The sequence below is a fragment of the Eleutherodactylus coqui genome, chromosome 11 (assembly GCF_035609145.1).
Source record: "Eleutherodactylus coqui strain aEleCoq1 chromosome 11, aEleCoq1.hap1, whole genome shotgun sequence".
Lineage (NCBI taxonomy): Eukaryota > Metazoa > Chordata > Amphibia > Anura > Eleutherodactylidae > Eleutherodactylus > Eleutherodactylus coqui.
This window is the reverse complement of record NC_089847.1, coordinates 39,314,323-39,339,301: the sequence shown is the minus strand read 5'-3', so window position 1 is coordinate 39,339,301 and position 24,979 is coordinate 39,314,323. Positions and strand designations below refer to the sequence as shown.

Here is a 24,979-nt window from a genome sequence, read left to right as displayed (position 1 = left end):
AGCGCATCTAGCCGCCGCTTATTCTCCCTGCACTGCTCTGAAGCTTTTCAGCAGGTGGGGATTTAAAACACAATTAGCTGGACACAAATGATACAGTTGCAGTCAAAATTATTCAACCCCTATTGCAAATTATGTTTATTTGCCAAATTTAAAAACATTCAGCTGTTTGCAAGAAACAAACAATTTAAATAGCTCAACACAACTAATATAACAAGTGGTTTCTCCAAATTCAACACAAAATGTCACTTTTAATAACTACTGCAGCCTCAAAATTATTCAACCCCCGGAATAGAGCTGCTCATAAGAGCATACATTTGCAAATTAGTTCTTGGCTCATGCACACCTGATGAAACTAATCAAGGGCTTCATTAGTTGCATCAGGTGTGCTTGAGATAAAACACATCAAATACCTGGACTGGCTAGGACTTTGTTGACAGTGACAATTGAGGACATGTTAGAAATATGGCTAAGCCAAGTGCGGGATCTAAAAAGTTAAGAGAGGCAATCATTACCTTGTACAGAGAAGGAAAGAGATGCAAAAAGAGAGCAAAGGCTGTGAATGTTTCTAGACATACAGTTGGAAGTATAGTTGGCAAGTTCAAAGTTAAAGCAACACTGGCTACACTACCTGGAGGTGCCAGAAAGAGGAAGCTATCACTGTCACGTGTGTACTAAAAACGTTTGTCATGAAGGGGTTGACTAATTCTGAGACTGCAGTAGCCATTAAAAGTGGCATTTTGTGTTGAATTTGGAGAAACCATTTGTTATATTAGTTATGTTGAACTATGTAAAGTGTTCTTTGATTGCAAAAAAAAATAAAATAAAAACTGCTGAAAGTTTGTAAATTTGGCCATTAAAGCTAACTTGCAATCTGGGTTGAATAATTTGGATTGCAGCTGTATATGGGAACCTAGTCTGACAGAAGTGATAGCATATCACTAGGATATGCAATCACTTCCTTTTCAAAGCTGATCCATCTGCTAGGATCGTTATCAGTCCTTAAAACTCAGCTGTCACAGATTAGGTAAGCGTGGTGGCTCATTCCCTGAATATCCCTGCACAGCGGCACTCCTGACCAATCAATGTGCACGCAACTATGGACCTGCATTGCAGTTCCCTACACAATGGGTGACTGGGAGCATCACCTTGCAGAACGGCCAAAGGACCCTTGCCCGTTTCTTTCTGATTCACAGAACCCCCCCAAGGCATTGGAATATTCTAAAACAAATATTCTATAGCCGTTATCTCTTATCCAAGGGATGGGTTTATTTTTATTCCAACACTCTATAAATTAAGATGCATTAAAGGTCAGTTTTCCAGACCACCCAACAACTCAAATTATGGCGCCTTCAGGTCTAATTAACAGAAAATCTCCATTTGGTAGCTTTAACTTTAAAGTACTAGGGTTCCAATCAGATGGTCCCTTGTAGTCAATCAGATCTGGAGGCGCATGATTAGAGCACTGTGTGCACTTTTCACAGAACTCCAGTTTAGAGCACCATTCAACGGGTCCAATAACTCTGCATCCGTATATGAAGAGCATCTTACTGATGCTCATTATTCACTGATGACTGAATGACTTTAATTAGGTATCACCCTTAATTTTAATCCCATAGAATACCATATGTTCAGATTTGTATTACTTACATTAGTTATACACAACAAAGCAAAGAGGAACGTAACGACTGCAACTAAAAAAGTAAAGAATTTTCGGTGTTTCTTCAAAATAGTAATATCGTCTGCTAAGCCGGTGATCACAGCCTCCATTCCACCCATCTGTATAGCAAAAAGTAAGGGAATACAAAAGGTTTAAATTATTTTATATATCCAGTGCCAAAATGTTTTAGGACATCTGTTCATCCTATCAGCATTCTGTAAAATTGCCAATAATAGTTAATTTACTTTTCTCTCCCTGGAAGGGTGATCATAAAAAAATAGAGGTGTTCAAAAAAATTATAGGGCAGATCCCAATGAAGGTTGGTGCGCATACTCGTTGGGGTACGGGGCTTAGAGTTCTTGAAGTAAAACATATTAACATATGTTGCCACCAGGGGAATATTTGGTGCTGTATATGAATCGTATGGAGTATATCTATAGGAACATGTACAAGGAGCACACATTGTAACATATCTATAGGAACATGTACAAGGTGCGCACATTTTACCATAGCTATAGGTTTTTGCAACGAGACAAATCACTGAGCCACCATACAGTAAACATAATCCTATCCGAAACCCCAATGGATGGAAGTTTGTTGCGACGCCTTCCAATATCTTACACTTTAACAGCACCATATATTCCCATGGTGGCAATATTTGGTACCACTTTCCTCTCTTCAAGAAATCTAAACCCAATATCCCATTGAATATTGTTAGGTCTGCTGCCCTCTTGCTATTCTGGGCAAACGTGGGCATCGCACTGCTTCTTCTGTTTGAATGTACTCTTTGTTCTACCAGTAATGAGGGAGTTAATCCCTCTCAGTGCTCACAGCCCAGTTTCAGCTTAAATAGCAATTATCTTCCTATTTAAGTGAGCTGGGGACCCTCCTTCTTTGCCTCAGAATTGATATGTGTTTGCTTCAGACACTTAGCACATCTAGGTCACTTGTCTCTGGACTGTTCTGTCTTTTGAGTCAGTATCTGTATCTGTTTATTTTGTATGTTTTTTGCCTTATGCTTTAGCCTGTGTACGTCTGTCCATTTCTGTCCAGTCTGTGCATTGTTCCTGTTTCTGTTCTATGCTTTGTGTACACTGTCCCTGTTTCCTGTCATGGGTAGTCAGCCTCAAGGTTCCAGCACGGGGCCGTTGTTATCAGAACACCTACCCTGCTTATAGGCAGGGGTCTTCCCATCTTCCGGTTTAGTTAAGGTATAAGTTACCCATCTGTGATTTTCCTACTTCGGTACCTCTGATCACTGGGGTCAGCTGCCAGCCACACCAGGTCTAGTCTAAAAGCCAGGTTTGGTTGGTTAGCACAGTGGGTCCACACCCAGGGCCCTAACAAATATATACGGTAACGTTTATTGGGTTTTGCCCCATAGCTTTTTCACTAGTGACTTCCAAACACCTCCAGTCTAATTATGATCATCTTATGTGTTTGAACAACCCCTTTCTAAGTTTTCTATTAGAATATAGAAGATTCCTGTATCTGGAAGTACAAGCCTTAAGGTCATATGCTGTATTGTCACTCTTTTTTGTAGACAATATACAATCATAAAAAGGAATATTTAATCAGAAAATGACATTGTTTTAAGTGAATGTATCACCTATATTTTTTACTACTTAAAACAAGAAAATGTTCTAAATTGTTTTTGATAGTAGATTTTTATTTTATTTTATTTTTTGTATATAACTATGGGGATGGCCATCTTGTCTGAATTGCAGTACATCTAGAGATATGCTTCACAACAGTCTCCTGGGGCACAGGCTCAATTAACAGGACCTAACGCATTTACTTCTCTGGGAGAGTGTTGTGGATATGCTCTGTGACATATGCAGAGTTTGGTGGACAGGGAAGAGAAGAAGGTGAGCTGTGACCATCACCTATGTGTCGGGCACAAGTGCGTTAGGCCCACCAATAGAATTTACTCTGGGAGCACACACAGTTATAATGTAGCATGACATGTTGCTAAAGGAAATGAGGCAAATCTGTGAGGGGCGGTTTCCAACACTGCAGCATTTTGAAAGCCACCATCTTGTAACCAAGTCGATATTTTCAAATTGGATGGGGTACATGTGACATATATCTGAGAATTTGATGAGGAAGCCAAATCTCTTAAATGTGACATACCTTTATTCCTGCCAAAGTTATTATCAATGTTCTCTTTGTTACAGACACAGATATGGATACAAGAGGAACACGTGACGAGAGGACAAAGCTTGTGCTGCTCTCCAGGGAGTTCAGTGGATTTCAAGGTTGGCACCTTAACAGACCACCTATCCACCATGGCAGTGTTGGCAAATTGCTTGCAAATTTCGCCAAACAGGTTCTATGTTGGACCTGCCAAAAACGTTGGAACGTAACAAACGTGCCAAAGACAAAGCAACTACAATGGCCATCCTGGCTTACTTCTGCAAGAGCCGCCATCGTAACACCAGATGTCTGTCGAAGGAGGGTGGGGAGAGTTTAACCCCCATCGGGCAGATACTGGCTACTCACAAATGGCACCTATACAAGATCCAGTTGCTGCATCATCTCAATGAGGACAATCTCAATCACTATGTTGAATTTGGGAATCAATGTCACAGCATTTGCAGTGGGAACTACATTTCACAGAGACAGTTCTGTTCAGTGATGAAGCAATCTTCTACAAGAATGGGGAGGTGAACAAACAAAACCTTTGCTGCTGGTCCCACACAAGTCTGCACTGGACAGAACCCTCCAAGATGGTTGGAGCACAGAAAGTCATGGTCTGGTGAGGTGTGGGGTCTGAAGATATTGGGCCCATTCTTGATCGACAATAACCTTACTGCTTCCAAATATCTGCAATTGTTACATGAGGAGGTGTTCCTGTCACTGTGCAATGAAGATGGCATATTCCCAGTGTTCTTCAAGCAGGATGCTGCCCCCCATATTATGGACATGTCCGTGAGTTTTTGAATGAGTAGCTTCTGGGGAAGTAGATTGGGAGTTGTGGACTTGGGGGCGGCCCCCAGGCTCGCCAGATTTCACCCCCTTGAACTATTACCTGTGGGGTGAGGCCCAGTCCAGGGTTTATGGAGTGAAAATCCATAGTATGGAGCACATGTAACAGTGGATCCTGGATGCCTGTGCAAACATTTCTGCTTAGGTGTTGCTCTCAGTGAATTGTGAATGAGAGAAGAGGATAGCCTTGATGACTTGAAACAATGAGAAGCATATCAAGCATATCCTGTAGTGGATCGTCGTTGTGTTCCATGTCAGAGAAAATTTTTTATAACTTTGGCAGAAATAAAGTTACATGGCAGTAAAGCATATATTTGGATTACTAATCACATCCTCTATCGAGTACATATCTCATATGCATCCCTTACCACATGAAAATATCAATTTGCTGCAAAGAGGTGGTTTTCAAAATGGCCATTGTGTCGTATACTGCCCCTCTCAGATTTACACCTTTCACGTTAGCAACATGCTACACCCAGGGTGGAATTCCCAACTACTGTTTTTCATTTATGCAGGTGTCTTCGTACTCGTATGCCTTGTCTCACAGTTAAAAGAGTTATTCCCATCTCAGACAATTAAGATTAAGATGGGAATAGCCGTCTGTATGTGGTGACAAGAGGTATGGAAACAACCAAACTGGCTGTCGGATTCAGATAGGTACTCTCATCTCACCCATAATTGTCTGACTGCGCTCCAGGATTCCTCTAATTACCTTTCATCACAGAAGTCTCACTGTATCGGAATGGATATGCTGGATTCCATCATGCCCATTCCTTTGTTCTCTGGCATTTTATTGCCAGCTCCCCAGAGTACATACATGCTAGGGCAAGCGGAACATTCATATGTATTGGGGGGTTGAGAGGAATAGCTGTAGAATGAACAAGTGTAAAGGTGTGGGACAGGAACAAATATTATGTAGGACCCCCTCTAGATCGGCAAAGTGCATCAACTCATCGTGGTATCAATTCCACAAGTGGACGGAAGATGTCTGGATAGATGTTAAGCCATGCAGTCTGGATAGCCACCCACAGCTCCGTGGTATTTGTAGGTGCAGGATCTCGTGTGTCAATGGATTTCTCCACCATATCCCATAAATGCTTGATTGGGCTCATGTTGGGCGAATGCGCAGGCTGCATACATGGTGAATGCAGATCGTTGGGGGAGCCATTTTGGTGTTATGGCAGCATGGGACCTTGTGAAAGTCTCCATGGCTGCTGTGTATTTGTACTTATTAGGGCGCATTCAGACGACCGTATATCGGCCGGGTATTCACACTGGCCAATATACAGCGTCTCTCTCTGCAGGGGAGGAGGCTGGAAGAGTCGGGAGCAGTGCTCTGAGCTCCCGCCCCCTCTCTGCCTCCTCTCCACCCCTTCTCCGCCCCTCTGCACTATTCGCAATGAGAGGAGGCGGGACAGGGCAGGGCTAAATTCCAGGAATTAGCTCCGCCCCATCCCGCCTTTCCTCATTGAAAATAGTGCCGAGGGGTGGAGAGGCGGCAGGAGCTCAGAGCACTGCTCCCGACTCTTCCAGCCTCCTTCCCCTGCAGAGAAGGACACCATATATTGGCTGGGCGTGAAAACCCAGCCGATATACGGTCGTCTGAATGCACCCTTAAGGCAGAAGTGTGACAAATCTTAATGGAATATCTGCAGAAATACAATATACTGAAGTATTACAGTATTTTGTATAAGCGATCAGATGATTCCCAGTTCAATTTCTCCATGGGTACTTTAAAAAAAATCAGCTGATTAAGGCTGGCTTCACATGGGGTGGATTTGCGACAGAATTTCCTGGCAAACCCTCCACACGCAAATTCCGCTGCATTTTTAAGATGGAGACTAACTAGCAAAGTGGACGAGATTTAGCAAAAATCTCATTCACATGTTGCGGACAAGCTGCGCGGAAACTGACATGCAGCGCGGAATTCAAATCCGCGATATGTCAATTTTAGCGCCATTTCCACTGCCGTCTTGCTTCTTTCTATGGAGAGAGATTTCCGCAGCGGAATAAATCAGCTTCAAATTCCACACCAAATTTCCGCTGTGGACATTCTGCGAGATTCCCACCCCATGTGAACCCAACCTTAAGGGTTTTTTTTTTTGTTTTTTTTAATTACTAATAAAATAGTAGTTTTTTTTTAGAAATACTTATCACATTACTAAAGAAAAAAGTTAACATGATAGTGACTAGTAAATAAAAGTCAGATCCACTAAAACAATATATTATCCTGCACAGTGAACACCATCAGAGGCAAAAATACAGAACACCAAAAGTGCGCTTTTTTTTGTTAGGTCAGTCTGTCTCCAAAAAGAAAAATGGTGTCAATAGAAAATACACCATAAAATGGTAAAAGTTTTTTTCCATTTCATCCCACTTTTTAAAAAAAAAAAGTTTTTCAATACATTATATGGAACTTTTCCACAAAAAACAAGCCCTCATATGGCTATGTTGATAAAGAAGATATGATTTTTTCAAAGTAGGGAAGTAAAAACAAAGATAGCTCTGAAGAGATGGAGTTAAGGCACTGCGCTGTACACTGTGGGTTGTAAAACCTTCTATCTCATATTCCCAGTAAACACATGACACTGTAGATTGAGGAATTTTACATTTCTGCACAGCTTCAGAAATAGAATGTCCTTCCATCCTTCACCCACTATCATACCTCGTTCAAACTCATATAATTAACATCACCTTGCCATGAGCACACAGGCCAAGGTTCAGCCTCACTTACAAGATCATACCTCACCATACCTGTGTGGCCATTCCCAGACCTTCACCTGAGGTAATGCTACTTCATAATTTACATAATGCTATCCCATGACCTTTGGCAGTGTATTAACATAACAAATAACATATGAAGAAAAGCTTTAATTATATATACTTACAGCACTGTCAATGCCTAGTGTAAGCAACATAAGGAAAAATACTACAGCCCAAAATGTTGAACCTCGGAGGGTAGAAATAGCTTCTGGATATATAATAAATACAAGTCCGGGTCCTGTTTAAAAAAAAAAGTAACAATTCCTTTATTATTGTATAAATGAAAAGTTTTACAACTTTTTAATATACAGAACTCGGTATTTTAGTTACTCACCTTTTTTTAAGGTTTCTGTTTATATTCACAGACTGCAAATAAATTATGCAGATCTAGCCCTGCTCTCAGGTGAGAACTGGATAAAATGGTATGTAGTCTAGACAATCCTCTGTGAGCAGAACACCACAGCAGCAGCTGCACGAATCTCTTTACTTAAAGGCTATAGACACCTTTGGGGGTAATTTTTTTTCTCACTAAAATGCATGTATTTTGGTCAGACAATCATTTTTGTAATAGGGTTTAAAGGGAACCTTTCACCTGCCTAAGGGCTGTTTCAGAGGACCGTATATCGCCTGGGTATTCACGCCGGCCGATATACGGCGTCTCTGTCTGCAGGGGGAGGAGGCTTGAAGAGCTGGGAGCAGTGCTCTGAGCTCCCGCCCCCTCTCTGCCTCCTCTCCACCCCCTCTCCACCCCTCTGCACTATTTGCAATGAGAGGAGGTGGGACGGGGGTGTGGCTAAGTTCCAGGAATTAGCTCCGCCCCTGTCCAGCCTCCCCTCATTGAAAATAGTGCAGAGGGCCGGAGAGGGGGCGGAGAGGAGGCAGAGAGGGGGCGGGAGCTCAGAGCACTGCTCCTGGCTCTTCCAGCCTCCTCCCCCTGCAGAGAGAGACGCCGTATATCGGCCGGCGTGAATACACGGCCGATATACGGCCGTCTGAAACAGCCCTAAAGCACTATAAACCTAACTTATGGTGCAGTTAGGGCAAGTGCTTTATTCTTTATACTCACCCACTTCCTAGTTCCCGTGGTGCCCGCCAGTGAGGTCCACACCCCACACAAAAATCTGACTCTTTGTAGAGTCCCGTGCATGCTCTCTCCCATAGACTTGTATAGGAGATAAAATGATTGTCAGCCCAAAATACATGCGTTTAAGTGAAAAAATAATTGGTCACCAAGGATGTACATAGTATTGTTAAGCTCACAGAGCATTGCCTAGACTGGATACAACTACAGTAAACCCTTGAGTAGCATTGCTCTTAAATAACACTGTTTCCAACTTAAAGGGGATGTCTCGCGGCAAACATCAAAATTTTACTTTACCCCATTCCCCCTGTCACCCCCCTGGCATAAAATAGCAATTTAAAGCGGTTTTTAAGCCGCTTGCTACTCACCGATGTGCTGAAATGTGAAGTTTTAAAAATCTTCTGCCTAAGATGGCCGCCGGTCCTTTCCCAGGGATGCACTGCGGTTTTCTCCCATAGTGCACCGCGGGTCTTCTCCCATGGTGCACCATGGGCTCTGTGCGTACCATTGCCGATTCCAGCCTCCTGATTGGCTGGAATCGGCATACATGACGGGGCGGAGCTACGATGACGACGCGGTGACCAGCTCTCTGGCACGAGCGGCCCCATTCACCAGGCAGAAGCACGGACTGCGCAAGCGCGTCTAAAAAAGCAGGAGGCCAGCGAAATTAGACGGAGCCATGGAGACGTGGACGTCAGCAACGGAGCAGGTAAGTGAATAACTTCTGTATGGCTCATATTTAATGCACGATGTACATTACAAAGTGCATTAATATGGCCATACAGAAGTGTATAACCCCACTTGCTGCCGCGAGACAACCCCTTTAAGTCGACGTGTCAGGGCAGCAGCGGTCCCTCAAATAAAGTTGCATTCCTCAGATAAGGGTGCCGACCGCTCCATGACCCCGGGCGCTGCTCAGTGAGCCAGCACGCAGCTGATGACGGGCACTTCCTGCTTCTCCTGCATCAGCACGCGCCTACTCCTCCCCTCTCCACAGTGCACAGTGGCGGCTGAACGTTGCTGGGTCTGCCTGCCTCCATACACAGTACAGCAGCTGAATCCCCAAAGTGCCGGCTGAACGCTGCCTGCCTCCTGAATCCCCACTGTACTGCAAAATGTAAGTACTGTACAGCTGAGTACAGTACAGTAAAGAAACGCTTGCTAATAAATACTGCAGTCCTATGTCAAAGAACAGATAACACAGTGATACGTACTGCTATAATGATGTCCCTGCAGTCCTATGTCAAAGCACTGTATGCTAAATGTTCAAAAACCTGTTAAATGTTAATTTATTCTTTACAGTTGTGTTTTATATTCATTTAGTATTGTTATTATTATTGTTTTGGGTATTAAATACCAGAGTTATTCTCTATTAAATGGGATTTGGTGTGTTTTTTGGATCGTCTAGAACCAATTAATTGGATTTACATGAATTCCTATAGAAATAATGTCCTCAACTAACATAGATTTCTACTAACGTCCATTGCTTCAGGACGGATTAATGATGTTAGTTGAGGTTCTACTGTAATTATGCTAGATTTCATTTTAAAAACCACTTTGCTAGAACTTGTGAGCCATTAATGTAATCTACAACGGTATGAAGCTGACCTTAAAGTTAGACTTCTAAAACAACTGGAACATAGGAAGAAAATGTTACATGGACACAGCTAGTGTCAGGTTTCTATTCCCCTTTTGTGTTATTATGCATACGGATGGAACTGTCAATCATCATCTGGAGGAAGGAGGAGAGAAGGGGAGCGTGCATAGATGAATATACATGAGCTTCCTTGGACTCCTCTCCAGTCCAGTGCTGCAAAGTTTCAAAATTATGATTTGCAAAACCACTAATCCAATCAGTATTAGGCCTCCTCCACATGGGCGACAAAGTCGCGCAATTTTGTCGTGTTGCTACAATGCTATAAATCGCATGTATGAGAAGCCCATGCTTTCCTATGGGTTTCTTCACACATGCAATGTTTTGTAGCATGCAACAACCCGAAACAAAAACTCGCGGGTCCGGCAATATGCCCGCGACTGGTGAGGTTTTGTAGCCCATGTTTCCCTATGGATCCTTCCTCTCTGTTGCATCACATCGCACAAAAACGCGATTTTCGTGCGGTGCGATGCTACTTTGACAGTAGGAAATCCTACTGTCAAAGCCACATCTAAGCCCTAGCTCCAGAAAAAAATTAAAAAAAACACATACATCACATCACCTTGAACCAATCACAGCCATTGATCGAGCCCTGGCTGTGATTGGCTAAGCGTCAGCCAATCACAGTCAGCTATTACAGTTGGTGAGGATTTTTCAATCTCCGGACAGAAGATAAAGAAGAGAAACAGTTCCAGGACCCAGGGAGAAGCTGTGGCGGCGCCCCAGACAGCACGGTAGAGGTGATGTATACTGTTTTTTAAATTTTTTTCTTCAGCTACAGCTTATTTTCGGGGTAGGGCTTCTATTTCAAGACCTCCCACCACCCCCGAAAATCCTCGCATGTGATGCTATAAAGTCACGCAACTTTGTAGCATCACGTGCGACTTTGTAGTGCTACAAAATCATGGTATTGCCGTGAGAAGACGCAGCAATATCGCACGGACCAGCAATGCAATATCGCTGTGATTTTCTCGCGGTGATGCTGGGTCACCCGTGTGAAGGAAGCCTATGTGACAGACTACTGAAATCAGCATTTCTATCACTACACCCTACTGCCTGGGCAGCTTAGAGGACCTGACAGGTTTCTTTTAAGGTGCCTTATGCTACACTGCCATGTTTTTTTGTCATTGGAGAAGAACAGCTACTGTAGGGTATGTGGATGATCATGCAGCTAATCTGTAAAGTACCTGCCTGCTATTGTTTTCAACGGCTCCGCTGGTTACTGGTCATATGACCCCACTGCTGGGTCCAACTAGACCAAGAGCTGCCCTGATAGTGACACTTGGCACTTCTCAATGTTAATACATTCTAATCTTTCGAGAAGGTGATCAAACTTGACTACCTAGAGGAAGTAAAAGTCGTAACAAAGGTTTCCATAGATGAAGCTTCTGAAGGATCATAATAACATAAAAAAGAAATAATAGTAAAATGATAACAAGTAATACTAAATAAAACAATCTCTGCTAATCATACAAGAAGCCCCAGTCCTGATCGAATTGTACTAACTAGAGCATGTTTTATATCAAAATAACCATCAGAGAATAGAGTAAAAATGTACATTTTATATTAAAATTTTCAATTAAAAGACATTTTTCACCAAAACCAACTATTTGCTTGAAAAAGGTAAAAAACTAAAAGGCGTGTTAGTCACAAAAATGCAAATATAACTTTAAAGACCTTTAAAAATGTCACTAATGTGAAAAATTGCTACAATTGTTCTGGTCATTTAGATCCAAAATAGCCCATAATTAAAGGACCACTCTGCGAAAACCCATTTTTCCATCCTTGCTCCCATCAGCTGAATGCCTATCATACTCTGGAGGTTTTTCTATGTATAATGCAACCACTTCTATGCAGTGCAGCCCCCTGTCTGATGCTTATCAGGCACCATCTTGAGAGTGAGATTTTTTACTTTCATTTTCATATCAATCCCATGATGCATCAGCACAGTATAAGGGTGCATTCAGACGACCGTATATTGGCCACTATTCACGCCCGCCGATATACGGCATCTCTCTCTGCAGGGGGAGGAGGCTGGAAGAGCCGGGAGCCGTGCTCTGAGCTCCCGCCCCCTCTCTGCCTCCTATTTACCCCCTCTCCACCCCCCTACACTATTTTCAATGAGAGGTGGAACGGGGGCGGAGCTAATTCCCAGAACTTAGCCCCGCCCCCATTCCACCTCCTCTCGTTGAAAATAGTGCAAAGGGGGTGGAGAGGAGGCAGAGAGGGAGCAGGGGCTCAGAGCACTGCTCCGGGCTCTTCCAGCCTCCTCCCCCTGCAGAGAGAGATGCCGTATATGAATACGCGGCCGATATACGGTCATCTAAATGCGCCCTTAGTTACAGGGTCTAATATTTCTACCTCCTGGAGGACAGTTTAAATTATCATAACCTTCTATATTAACCTAAATAGGCTACAGACCTTACGTATACAGTCAGGAAGATGAGCCATGATCTCCTCATTTATAACTGTGTGGCAGGAGCTGTGTGATCATCATCAGTAACTGTGAAGGAGTGTCTGTACCCTTCCCCTCTAAGCAATGTCTATGGTTGAATTCATGCAACAGCATTACTCAGACTGAGACATTGATTAGTTTCAGGCAGCATAGACCCAAGTAAATCTGAGCTGGTAAGAATTGAGATCACATGACCATCTGAGGAAAAAGAGGCCAGGAGTTACAAATAGAAGGAAAGGTAACCAAAGCAACACTAAGTCACTTTTATATACTTGGGGGATAGTTACATGAAAAATTAAAAAAAAATAACTGGAGTGCCCCTTTAAGGGGATAAAATATATACTTAAAAGAAATCATACTTCACCATATGTTGCTATTCAAATAGTAGATGCATACATTGCATACTTCATTAACCAGTGTGAGACTAAATAACAATATCCTTCCTGCTTGCAGTTTACCATATCCCATAGCACTTTTAGTAATCTTTAGTGTTATACAAGTCATCTGTAAAATATAGACATGCTCAGAGGCAAATGCCCCCATGCCCTTGCCATCTCTTCTGTATTGTTCCTTACAACTTGCTTATTGTATGCACACACCATCATTCATTGACATTTCTGGCATTTTAGCCCGTATATTTCTTCTTTCCTCTAAGCTACCCGATCCCAGCTTAGGTTTGAAAATGTGAAATAAATGTCCCTTACTCAACTTATTTGTATGTTATGATTGGTCTCCTTGAAAGAGACGAAGATCTAATCTTCTAAAGTTGCCATCCTCTGTATAATGGAGTGTGAGAAGGGTAGGCAAAAATATGTCTTAGGTAAGGAATGCTGAAAATATAATAGGTTTCTCGCTTTAAGCCACGGGCCTTCTCATGCTCGCAAAAGCAACCACAATGCTCTCATGACAGCTGAAATGTAGAGATGAGCGAACGTACTCGGTAAAGCACTACTCGTCCGAGTAATGTGCTTTATCCGAGTACCTCCCCGCTCGTCCTGAAAGATTCGGGGAGCGCTGCGGAGCGGGGAGCTGCAGGGGAGAGCGGGGAGGAACGGAGGGGAGATCTCTCTCTCCTTCTCTCCCGCCCGCTCTCCCCTGCTCCCCGCCGCAACTCACCTGTCAGCAGCGGCGCTCCCCGAATCTTTCAGGATGAGCGGGGAGGTACTCGGATAAAGCACATTACTCGGACGAGTAGTGCTTTACCGAGTACGTTCGCTCATCTCTACTGAAATGTCCTCCATAGCAATCGCAATGCTCAATATCATGACCCTAGCCACCTTTATACCTCCTGTACTGAGCAGACTTCTTGTCTGACATGCGGCGCTCAACTAAGCACAACAGATGCAGTGACTGACTTAAGGTCCCTTTTCAAGTGATGATTATTGTTCCTTCTAACGTTTGCTCATCCAACAATCTCGTCATGGAATGAGATCAACGGTCAGCTGACACACAAGTGAACGCTCATTCGTTGGCTGATCTTTCAGTTTTAGGGTGGGGTCACACGAGCGTGTTTTTGTGCGTGCAAACGGACGCACAAAAACATGCTTGTATTTGCAACATTGCATTCCCTATGGTGTGTGCACATGTCCGTACTTTGCAGGTGCGTGCAAATAGTTAAAAGAATTCCCTTCTGCTACATCTGCCACATCTATGGCAGATGCAGCAGAGGAATTCTTCAATTCTCAACCGCAGCTGTCACACATGACAGCTGCGGTAGAGAATCCTGCTGCTGGCATCCCCGCCAATGGATTTCAGGGAAGGGCTTTAAACATAAGCCCTTCCCTGAAAATTCAAGAAAAGTTGTGTAAAAAAAAAGCTTCAGCCAATCACAATCAGAACTACCAGGGGATGCCGCCAGCAGGATTCTCTACCATGGGTGACAGCTGCTGTTGAGAATTGAAGAATTCCTCTGCATGCTGCAGATGTGTTCTTCATGCCCGCGATAGCCACGGCAGCAGCAAAGAGTTAAGTTTTTTGGGTTTTTTAACACTGAAATGTTTCTTTTTTCAGGGAAGGGCTTATATGTAAAGCCCTTCCCTGAAAAAGAATGCAGGTGTGTCGGCAAACCATTGCCTTCAATGGAGCCGCTGGCAGCAGCCGCAGCTCCATTGCAAAAAAAGCACGCAGCTGCATACGCTCGTATTTTTGCTCGTACATAGGTGCGCACCTATGTCCGCCCCTATGTACACGCGAAAACACGCTTGTGTGACCCCAACCTCAACTAGCATAAAAATGCTCACTCACCAGTGGTTTATTTTCATTTGTAAAAAGGCAGATGTACAACAGGCCTATGAGGGTGCAAGATAATATTAGCGATTGTTAGCCCCATATGCCAATTCTTGGCCCATATAAAACAAAATGAAACGCATACCCATGCATCAGATGTGGCGAAATAAGCACACAGCTCAAACCAGTGTTTCACCATAAAGATACAGTGTCGCACAGCAGTCACGTAAATATTGCATACATGACACATGAATATTGCCAAAAAAAAAAACCTGCAGAATTATCGCATAACTGTCACATATAGGTCATACAATTAAAGTGTAGTTGTTTCCCTCACAAAAAAATCGCATGGATATCGCATAAAAGTCGCAAAAAGACCACAAATATATGCATGAATGTTTCATGCCTATCACATAAAAACATTATCTAGGCGCTCACAAATATCGCTTCAATAACATACAATCGATAGGTTGCAAGATATATAATGCACAAAATATTTGCATCTTCCTGCATAGGGGCTCCTGCACACTTGCGTTTTTCTTGCGCATTTTTTACGCAATGACGCTGGGTTTCTTTTACGCGATTGTCAATGAGACTTTCTAATGTTAAAAACGCATCGCACAAAAATTGCAAAGCACAAACCTGCGATGCGTTTTTAATATTAGAAAGTCCCATTGAGAATCACATTAAAAAAACGCAGCGATATCGCAGCGTTAAAAAAACGCAAGGGGGTAAGAGGCCTAAATGTCACATGTGTGCCATATATCGTACATGAATAGCATCAATGTCGCAATCTTAACATAATGATTCTCCACATACAACAAACACTAAAAAATAATAATAAAAAATATACAACATCTAAAAAAACACAAAAATACACATTTATTTTCTTTTTTTCCTTCCTTCCTTTCCCTACTCTTTTCTCCTTTCCTTTCGTTTGCTTTCTTCCCTCAGTCTCTACTTCTTTAGGGCTTATTCACGCGAGCGTATATCGGCCGGCATTTTCATGGATGGCAGATATACGCTTCCATCTGATGCATTAGATTGCAATGCGTCAGATCACACAGGTGTAATCCTGCTGCATAAGAGCACCTGGCAGGCGCTTTTATGTCGGGCAGGAAACAATCTTCCTGGCCGGACTACGCTCCTATGTGAGCAAATGACAGTGGCTGGAGAAGGGAAGTGGGAGGGAGTTTAGCAGCGTAACTGCTAAACTCCATCCCCCTTCTCTTCTCCTCTCCGCCCTTTGCTGCTGTTTGCAGTGGGAGTGGGCAGGAAAGGGCCGGAGCTAAGCTCCACCCCCTCCCATTGCAGGCTGCAGACAAAACGTGGGAGGGGATGGGAGCTTAGCTCCGCCCCGTCTCGCACACTCCCATTGCAAACAGCCAGATGGGTGGAGAGAGAAGGTGAGCCAGTGAGGGGAAGGGAAGGGGGAGGAAAGGGGGAGACATATACGCCGAGCCCATGCATCAGATGGTAACCCCTTTGATTTTCCTGTGTAGGACCTAAAGAATCGTCATGCCAAATTTCAGATTTGTACAACAACGGGAAGTTAGAGAATTAGATTAGGTACATTACATAGGGGTGCCAATACTTCTGCACTTACCATTGAATAATCAAGTTGTTACCCCTTTACTTTTCCTATTTAAGACCTAAACAATGGTTGTGCCAAATATTATGTTTGTACAACACCGGGAAGTTACATTAAATAGGGGTGCTAATACTTTTGCACTTAGCATTGAATAATTGAGTTGTAACCCCTTTACTTTTTCTATTTGGGACCTAAAGAATTTTATGTTTGTACGACATCAGGAAGTTAGAGAATTAGTGGCCAGTCAGTCAGTGAGTGAGTGAGGGCTTTTACCTTTATATATATAGATGATTACTGTAATACTAAGTTTATACAGATTTTTATATTTTTTATTACTTTTTCACAATAAAAACAGTGTTTTAAAGAAAAACAATTGAATCTGCATAGTCATGTTCTAAGACAGTGTTTCTCAACTCGAGTCCTCAGAGACCTCCAACAGGTCATGTTTTCAGGATATTCTATAGTAACACCACCTGTGGCAATGTCTGAGGCATCGACAATAATTACATCACCTGTGCAATACTGAGGAAATCCTGAAGAACATGACCTGTTGGGGTCCATGAGGACTGGAGTTGAAAAACTCTGTTGTAAAGACGCATAGCATTTTTATTATGCCAGCACAGAACTACCGTATTTTTCGTTCTATAAGACGCACCAGACTATAGGACGCAACCCCGTTTTAGAGCGGGAAAATGGGGGAAAAAAATTTTTGAACTCACCCAGGGACAACGTAGGGTTAGTGCCGGGGGAATGGGCAGAAGAAGCAGCAGAGGTCTGAAAAAACATCTCTCCATGTCACAGCGGCGCTTGTGTGCGGCAGGAGGAAGGTTTGGTGGAGGCGGGTAGCAGCAGCAGTACCCATAAGCGCTCACCACCAATCAGCGGTACGTGTGGGCGGCAGTGGGGAGGAGAGAAAACTTTTGACTGATCACGCATTTATTCGTGCGATCACGAGTTTAACACGCGTTTGCGCTCAGTAAATCATAGTTGCACGTTAAATTCGCGATCACGCTAAAAATGGCAATTGCAACAAATTTTCGGCACATTCACTTTATAAGGCGCTGCAACTTTTTCACCCCATTTTGGAGGGGGGAAAATGCGTCTTATAGAGCGAAAAATACGGTACGTGAGATCTTGGTTTTTGAAGGAAGAGTTGTAGCTTGTATTGGTACTAGTGATGAGCGAGCGTTCTCGCTAAGGGCAATTGCTCGAGCGAGCATTGCCCTTAGCGAGTACCTGCCCGCTCTAGAGAAAAGGCTCGGCTGCCGGCGGCAGGCAGGGAGCTGCGGGGGAGAGCGGGGAGGAACGGAGGGGAGATCTCTCTCTCCCTCTCTCACCCCCGCTTTCCCCTGCTTACTGCCGCAACTCACCGCTCCCCCGTGCCAGCACCCGAACCTTTTCTCTCGAGTGGGCAGGTACTCGCTAAGGGCAATGCTCGCTCAAGCAATTGCCCTTAGCGAGTATGCTCGCTCATCTCTAATTGGTACCATTTTGTGCATGTGACTTTTGGATTGCTTTTTATTACTTTTTTTGGAAGATGAATAGAGATGAGCGAACGTGTTCGTCCGAGCTTGATATTCGTGCGAATATTAGGGTGTTCGGGATGTTCGTTATTCGTAACGAACACCATGCGGTGTTCGGGTTACTTTCACTTCCTTCCCTGAGACGTTAGCGCGCTTTTCTGGCCAATTGAAAGACAGGGAAGGCATTACAACTTCCCCCTGTGTTGTTCCAGCCCTATACCACCCCCCTGCTGTGAGTGGCTGGGGTGATCAGGTGTCCGCCGAATATAAAAGTCGGCCCCTCCCGCGGCTCGCCTCAGATGCCGTGTGAGTTAGATGAGGGACAGTGCTGTTTGTACCGGAGCTGCTGTAGGGAAAGAATTGGTAGTTAGTGTAGGCTTCAAGACCCCCAAAGGTCCTTATTAGGGCCACTGATAGCTGTGTGTTGGCTGCTGTTAGCAGTGGCAATTATTTTTTTTCTCAAAATCGCCTCTGCAGAGCGTTGCACCCGGCATTAGGGACAGAAGTGCTGCATAGGCAGGGAGAGTGTTAGGAGTGAGTGTAGCCTTCAAGAACCTCAACGGTCCTTTCTAGGGCCATATTTAATCGTGTGCAGTACTGTGCTGGCTGCTGTTAGCTGTGCTGCTTTTTTTTTTTCTTCTCAAAATCGCCTCTGCAGAGCATTGCACCCTCCATTGATACTGCAGGGAAAGAATTGTGTAGGCAGGGCCACAACACAGTTATTATTCATTGAATATACGCAGTGCTGCCTTTTGGTGGAAAAAAAATGAAAATAATTCTATTTGTCCTGCCTCTGTCCGTCCTAAGGGCGGTGGACACGTGTCGGCTGCGTGTGCAACGTTTAAAAATCAGACGCACCCAGCTACGTTTTACTCCTGGCTTCGCCATTTGCTTTCCTTAATTGGGAAAAAAAATACCTGCTCTGCCAGAGTTAATAACTCTGCTACCCTCACGTTCTGTGCCACATTAGCAGGGACACAGCACAGTTATTAAACTTCTTATGTTCATTGAATATACGCAGTGCTGCCTTTTGGTGGAAAAAAAATGAAAATAATTCTATTTGTCCTGCCTCTGTCCGTCCTAAGGGCGGTGGACACGTGTCGGCTGCGTGTGCAACGTTTAAAAATCAGACGCACCCAGCTACGTTTTACTCCTGGCTTCGCCATTTGCTTTCCTTAATCGGGAAAAAAAATACCTGCTCTGCCAGAGTTAATAACTCTGCTACCCTCACGTTCTGTGACACATTAGCAGGGACACAGCACAGTTATTAAACTTCTCATGTTCATTGAATATACGCAGTGCTGCCTTTTGGTAGAAAAAAACTGAAAATAATTCTATTTGTCCTGCCTCTGTCCGTCCTAAGGGCGGTGGACACGTGTCGGCTGCGTGTGCAACGTTTAAAAATCAGACGCACCCAGCTACGTTTTACTCCTGGCTTCGCCATTTGCTTTCCTTAATTGGGAAAAAAAATACCTGCTCTGCCAGAGTTAATAACTCTGCTACCCTCACGTTCTGTGCCACATTAGCAGGGACACAGCACAGTTATTAAACTTCTCATGTTCATTGAATATACGCAGTGCTGCCTTTTGGTGGAAAAAAACTGAAAATAATTCTATTTGTCCTGCCTCTTTCCGTCCTAAGGGCGGTGGACACGTGTCGGCTGCGTGTGCAACGTTTAAAAATCAGACGCACCCAGCTACGTTTTACTCCTGGCTTCGCCATTTGCTTTCCTTAATTGGGAAAAAAAATACCTGCTCTGCCAGAGTTAATAACTCTGCTACCCTCACGTTCTGTGACACATTAGCAGGGACACAGCACAGTTATTAAACTTCTCATGTTCATTGAATATACGCAGTGCTGCCTTTTGGTGGAAAAAAACTGAAAATAATTCTATTTGTCCTGCCTCTGTCCGTCCTAAGGGCGGTGGACACGTGTCGGCTGCGTGTGCAACGTTTAAAAATCAGACGCACCCAGCTACGTTTTACTCCTGGCTTCGCCATTTGCTTTCCTTAATTGGGAAAAAAAATACCTGCTCTGCCAGAGTTAATAACTCTGCTACCCTCACGTTCTGTGCCACATTAGCAGGGCCACAGCACAGTTATTAAACTTCTCATGTTCATTGAATATACGCAGTGCTGCCTTTTGGTGGAAAAAAACTGAAAATAATTCTATTTGTCCTGCCTCTGTCCGTCCTAAGGGCGGTGGACACGTGTCGGCTGCGTGTGCAACGTTTAAAAATCAGACGCACCCAGCTACGTTTTACTCCTGGCTTCGCCATTTGCTTTCCTTAATTGGGAAAAAAAATACCTGCTCTGCCAGAGTTAATAACTCTGCTACCCTCACGTTCTGTGCCACATTAGCAGGGCCACAGCACAGTTATTAAACTTCTCATGTTCATTGAATATACGCAGTGCTGCCTTTTGGTGGAAAAAAACTGAAAATAATTCTATTTGTCCTGCCTCTGTCCGTCCTAAGGGCGGTGGACACGTGTCGGCTGCGTCTGCAACGTTTAAAAATCAGACGCACCCAGCTACGTTTTACTCCTGGCTTCGCCATTTGCTTTCCTTAATTGGGAAAAAAAATACCTGCTCTGCCAGAGTTAATAACTCTGCTACCCTCACGTTCTGTGACACATTAGCAGGGACACAGCACAGTTATTAAACTTAGATTATTCATTCACTAGAGGCAGTGGGGCCTTTCGTTTTCAAAAAAGGGAAAAAATTATATTTGGCTGCAGTCTTGCGCCAATTTATTTCCTGCCTGTGAAATCAAATCACTGGTAATACAGCATGCTGAGGGGTAGGGGTAGGCCTAGAGGACGTGGACGCGGCCGAGGACGCGGAGGGCCAAGTCAGGGTGTGGGCACAGGCCGAGCTCCTGATCCAGGTGTGTCGCAGCCGACTGCTGCGCGATTAGGAGAGAGGCACGTTTCTGGCGTCCCCACATTCATCGCCCAATTAATGGGTCCACGCGGGAGACGGTTATTAGAAAATGAGCAGTGTGAGCAGGTCCTGTCCTGGATGGCAGAAAGTGCTTCGAGCAACCTATCGTCAACACGCAGTTCTGCGCCGTCCACTGCTGCAAATCCGAATCCTCTGTCTGCTGCTCCTCCTTCCTCCCAGCCTCCTCACTCCACTACAATGACACCTGCTCAGGAGCGGGAACACTCCCAGGAACTGTTCTCGGGCCCCTGCTTAGATTGGGCAGCAGCGGTTCCTCTCCCACCAGAGGAGTTTATCGTCACTGATGCCCAACCATTCAAAAGTTCCCGGGGTCCGGGGGAAGAGGCTGGGGACTTACGCCAACTGTCTCAACAACTTTCTGTGGGTGAGGAGGACGATGACGATCAGACACAGTTGTCTTGCAGTGAGGTAATAGTAAGGGCAGTAAGTCCGAGGGAGCAGCGCACAGAGGATTCGGAGGAAGAGCAGCAGGACGATGAGGTGACTGACCCCACCTGGTGTGCAACGCTTACTCAGGAGGACAGGTCTTCAGAGGGGGAGTCAAGGGCATCAGCAGGGCAGGTTGCAAGAGGCAGTGCAGTGGCCAGGGGTAGAGGCAGGGCCAGACCGAATAATCCACCAACTGTTTCCCAAAGCGCCCCCTCGCGCCATGCCACCCTGCAGAGGCCGAGGTGCTCTAAGGTCTGGCAGTTTTTCACAGAGACGCCTGACGACCGACGAACAGTGGTGTGCAACCTTTGTCGCGCAAAGCTCAGCCGGGGAGCCAACACCAACAGCCTCACCACCACCACCATGCGCAGACATATGATGGCCAAGCACCCCACAAAGTGGGACGAAGGCCGTTCAGCGCCTCCGGTTTGCACCCCTGCCTCTCCCCCTGTGCCCCAACCTGCCACTGAGATGCAACCCCCCTCTCAGGACAGAGGCACTACCGCCTCATGGCCTGCACCCACACCCTCATCTCCGCTGTCCTCGGCCCCATCCAGCAGTGTAGTTCAGCGCACCGTCCAGCCGTCGCTTGCGCAACTGTTGGAGCGCAAGCGCAAGTACGCCACCACGCACCCGCACGCTCAAACGTTAACCGTCCGCATAGCAAAATTCATCAGCCTTGAGATGCTGCCGTATAGGGTTGTGGAAACGGAGTCCTTCAAAAGTATCATGGAGGCGGCGGCCCCGCGCTACTCAGTTCCCAGTCGCCACTACTTTTCCCGTTGTGCCGTCCCAGCCCTGCACGACCACGTCTCCCGCAACATTGTACGCGCCCTCACCAACGCGGTTACTGCCACGGTCCACTTAACAACGGACACGTGGACAAGCACAGGCGGGCAGGGCCACTACATCTCCCTGACGGCACATTGGGTGAATTTAGTGGAGGCTGGGACAGAGTCAGAGCCTGGGACCGCTCACGTCCTACCCACCCCCAGAATTGCGGGCCCCAGCTCGGTGGTGGTATCTGCGGAGGTGTATGCTTCCTCCACTAAAGCACCCTCCTCCTCCTCCTCCTCTGTCTCGCAATCAAGATGTGTTAGCAGCAGCATGTCGCCAGCAGTCGGTGTCGCGCAGTGTGGCAGCACAGCGGTGGGCAAGCGTCAGCAGGCCGTGCTGAAACTACTCAGCTTAGGCGATAAGAGGCACACGGCCCACGAACTGCTGCAGGGTCTGACACAGCAGACCGACCGCTGGCTTGCGCCGCTGAGCCTCCAACCGGGCATGGTCGTGTGTGACAACGGCCGTAACCTGGTGGCGGCTCTGCAGCTCGGCAGCCTCACGCACGTGCCATGCCTGGCCCACGTCTTTAATTTGGTGGTTCAGCGCTTTCTGAAAAGCTACCCACGCTTGTCAGACCTGCTCGGAAAGGCGCGCCGGCTCTGCGCACATTTCCGCAAGTCCCACACGGACGCTGCCACCCTGCGCACCCTGCAACATCACTTTAAGCTGCCAGTGCACCGACTGCTGTGCGACGTGCCCACACGGTGGAACTCTACGCTCCACATGTTGGCCAGGCTCTATGAACAGCGTAGAGCTATAGTCGAATACCAACTCCAACAAGGGCGGCGCAGTGGGAGTCAGCCTCCTCAATTCTTTTCAGAAGAGTGGGCCTGGTTGGCAGACATCTGCCATGTCCTTGGTAATTTTGAGGAGTCTACCCAGGTGGTGAGCGGCGATGCTACAATCATTAGCGTCACCATTCCTCTGCTATGCATCTTGAGAAATTCCCTGCAAACCATAAAGGCAGCTGTTTTGCGCTCGGAAACGGGGGCGGGGGAAGACAGTATGCCGCTGGATAGTCAGGGCACCCTCCTGTCTATTTCTCAGCGCGTACAGGAGGAGGAGGAGGAGCATGAGGAGGATGAGGAGGAGGGGGAAGAGACAGCTTGGCCCGCTGCTGACGGTACACCGGCTGATTGCCTGTCATCCTTTCAGCGTGTATGGCCTGAGGAGGAGGAGGAGGATCCTGAAAGTGATCTTCCTAGTGAAGACAGCCATGTGTTGCGTACAGGTACCCTGGCACACATGGCTGACTTCATGTTAGGATGCCTTTCTCGTGACCCTCGCGTTGCACGCATTCTGGCCACGACGGATTACTGGGTGTACACACTGCTCGACCCACGCTATAAGGAGAACCTGCCCACTCTCATTCCCGAAGAGGAAAGGGGTTCGAGAGTGTTGCTATACCACAGGACCCTTGCGGACAAGCTGATGGTAAAATTCCCAGCCGACAGCGCTAGTGGCAGAAGGCGCAGTACCGAGGGCAAGGTAGCAGGGGAGGTGCGTAGATCGAGCAGCATGTACATCCCAGGCAGTGCAACAGTCTTTAAGGGCCTGGACAGCTTTATGGCTCCCCACCAAGACTGTGTCACCGCTCCCCAGTCAAGGCTGAGTCGGCGGGAGCACTGTAAAAGGATGGTGAGGGAGTACGTAGCCGATCGCACGACCGTCCTCCGTGACGCCTCTGCCACCTACAACTACTGGGTGTCGAAGCTGGACACGTGGCCTGAACTAGCGCTGTATGCCCTGGAGGTGCTTGCTTGTCCTGCGGCTAGCGTCTTGTCGGAGAGGGTGTTTAGTGCGGCTGGGGGAATCATCACAGATAAGCGTAGCCGCTTGTCAACCGACAGTGCCGACAGGCTAACACTCATCAAGATGAACAAAGGCTGGATTTCCCCAGACTTCTGTTCTCCACCAGCGGACAGCAGCGATACGTAAGCAATACGTAGGCTGCACCCGCGGATGGAAGCTACGTTCTCTCTCACCATCCAAAACGGGGACATTTCTGCTTCATCAATCTGTGTCTAATATTCCTCCTCCTGCTCCTCCTCCTGAAACCTCACGTAATCACGCTGAACGGGCAATTTTTCTTAGGGCCACAAGGCTCACTCAAATAATTTTTCTGAACAATTTTTATAAGTTTCAATGTGCTTAAAAGCGTTGGAACTTTAACTTGAACCAATTTTTCGTTACACTGGGCTGCCTCCAGGCCTAGTTACCACTTAAGCCACATTAACCAAAGCGATTCACCTGCCATCTTGGTTGGGCATGGCCAATTTTTACTGAGGTACATTAGTACTGTTGGTACACCAAATTTTTGGGGCCCTCACCTACAGTGTAATCATAGCAATTTGTATGTTCTTCGCCTGCACTCATGGTACAGAAAGGTGTGTGGGGTTGGCCTACACTTTAGCTACATAAATGTAACTTGGGCCTTGGCTATACTAAGGCTACTGAAATGGAACTAAGACTGCGCTCCCGCTATACTGCTGCTTCGGAATTGTTACTGGGGCCTGTCTTGAGTGCTACTATTGCTGACATGGAACGAAGACTGCGCTCCTCCTATAATGCTGCTAGTGATATGTTAGTGGGGCCTGTCCTAATGCTACGGCTGAAATGTTACGAATTCTGGGCTCTGCCTATACCGCTGCTAATGGTATGTCTCTGGGGTGTGGAAACAGAGGCTTCCCAAAGACATGATGGCGGCGAGGCCATTTCCCACCAACGCGGTTACTGTTAAGGTGCATATAACCACGGACACGTGGAGAGGACACGTAGTGCCTCAAAAACATCCCCCTCCTCCTCCAAC

General features: G+C 45.9%; 1 protein-coding gene across 1 annotated transcript in view; it reads right to left on the bottom strand.

Annotated features, from left to right (window-relative positions):
- Positions 1–24,979, bottom strand: part of SLC6A2 (solute carrier family 6 member 2) — a 162,417-nt gene that overhangs the window by 25,996 nt on the left and 111,442 nt on the right. Inside the window, exons 10-11 of the mRNA XM_066583891.1 lie at positions 7,534–7,646; positions 1,648–1,776 (exon numbers count right to left, since the gene is read on the bottom strand). Of these exons, the coding sequence (XP_066439988.1) occupies positions 1,648–1,776; positions 7,534–7,646 (242 nt within the window). The remainder of the gene's footprint in view (positions 1–1,647; positions 1,777–7,533; positions 7,647–24,979) is intronic.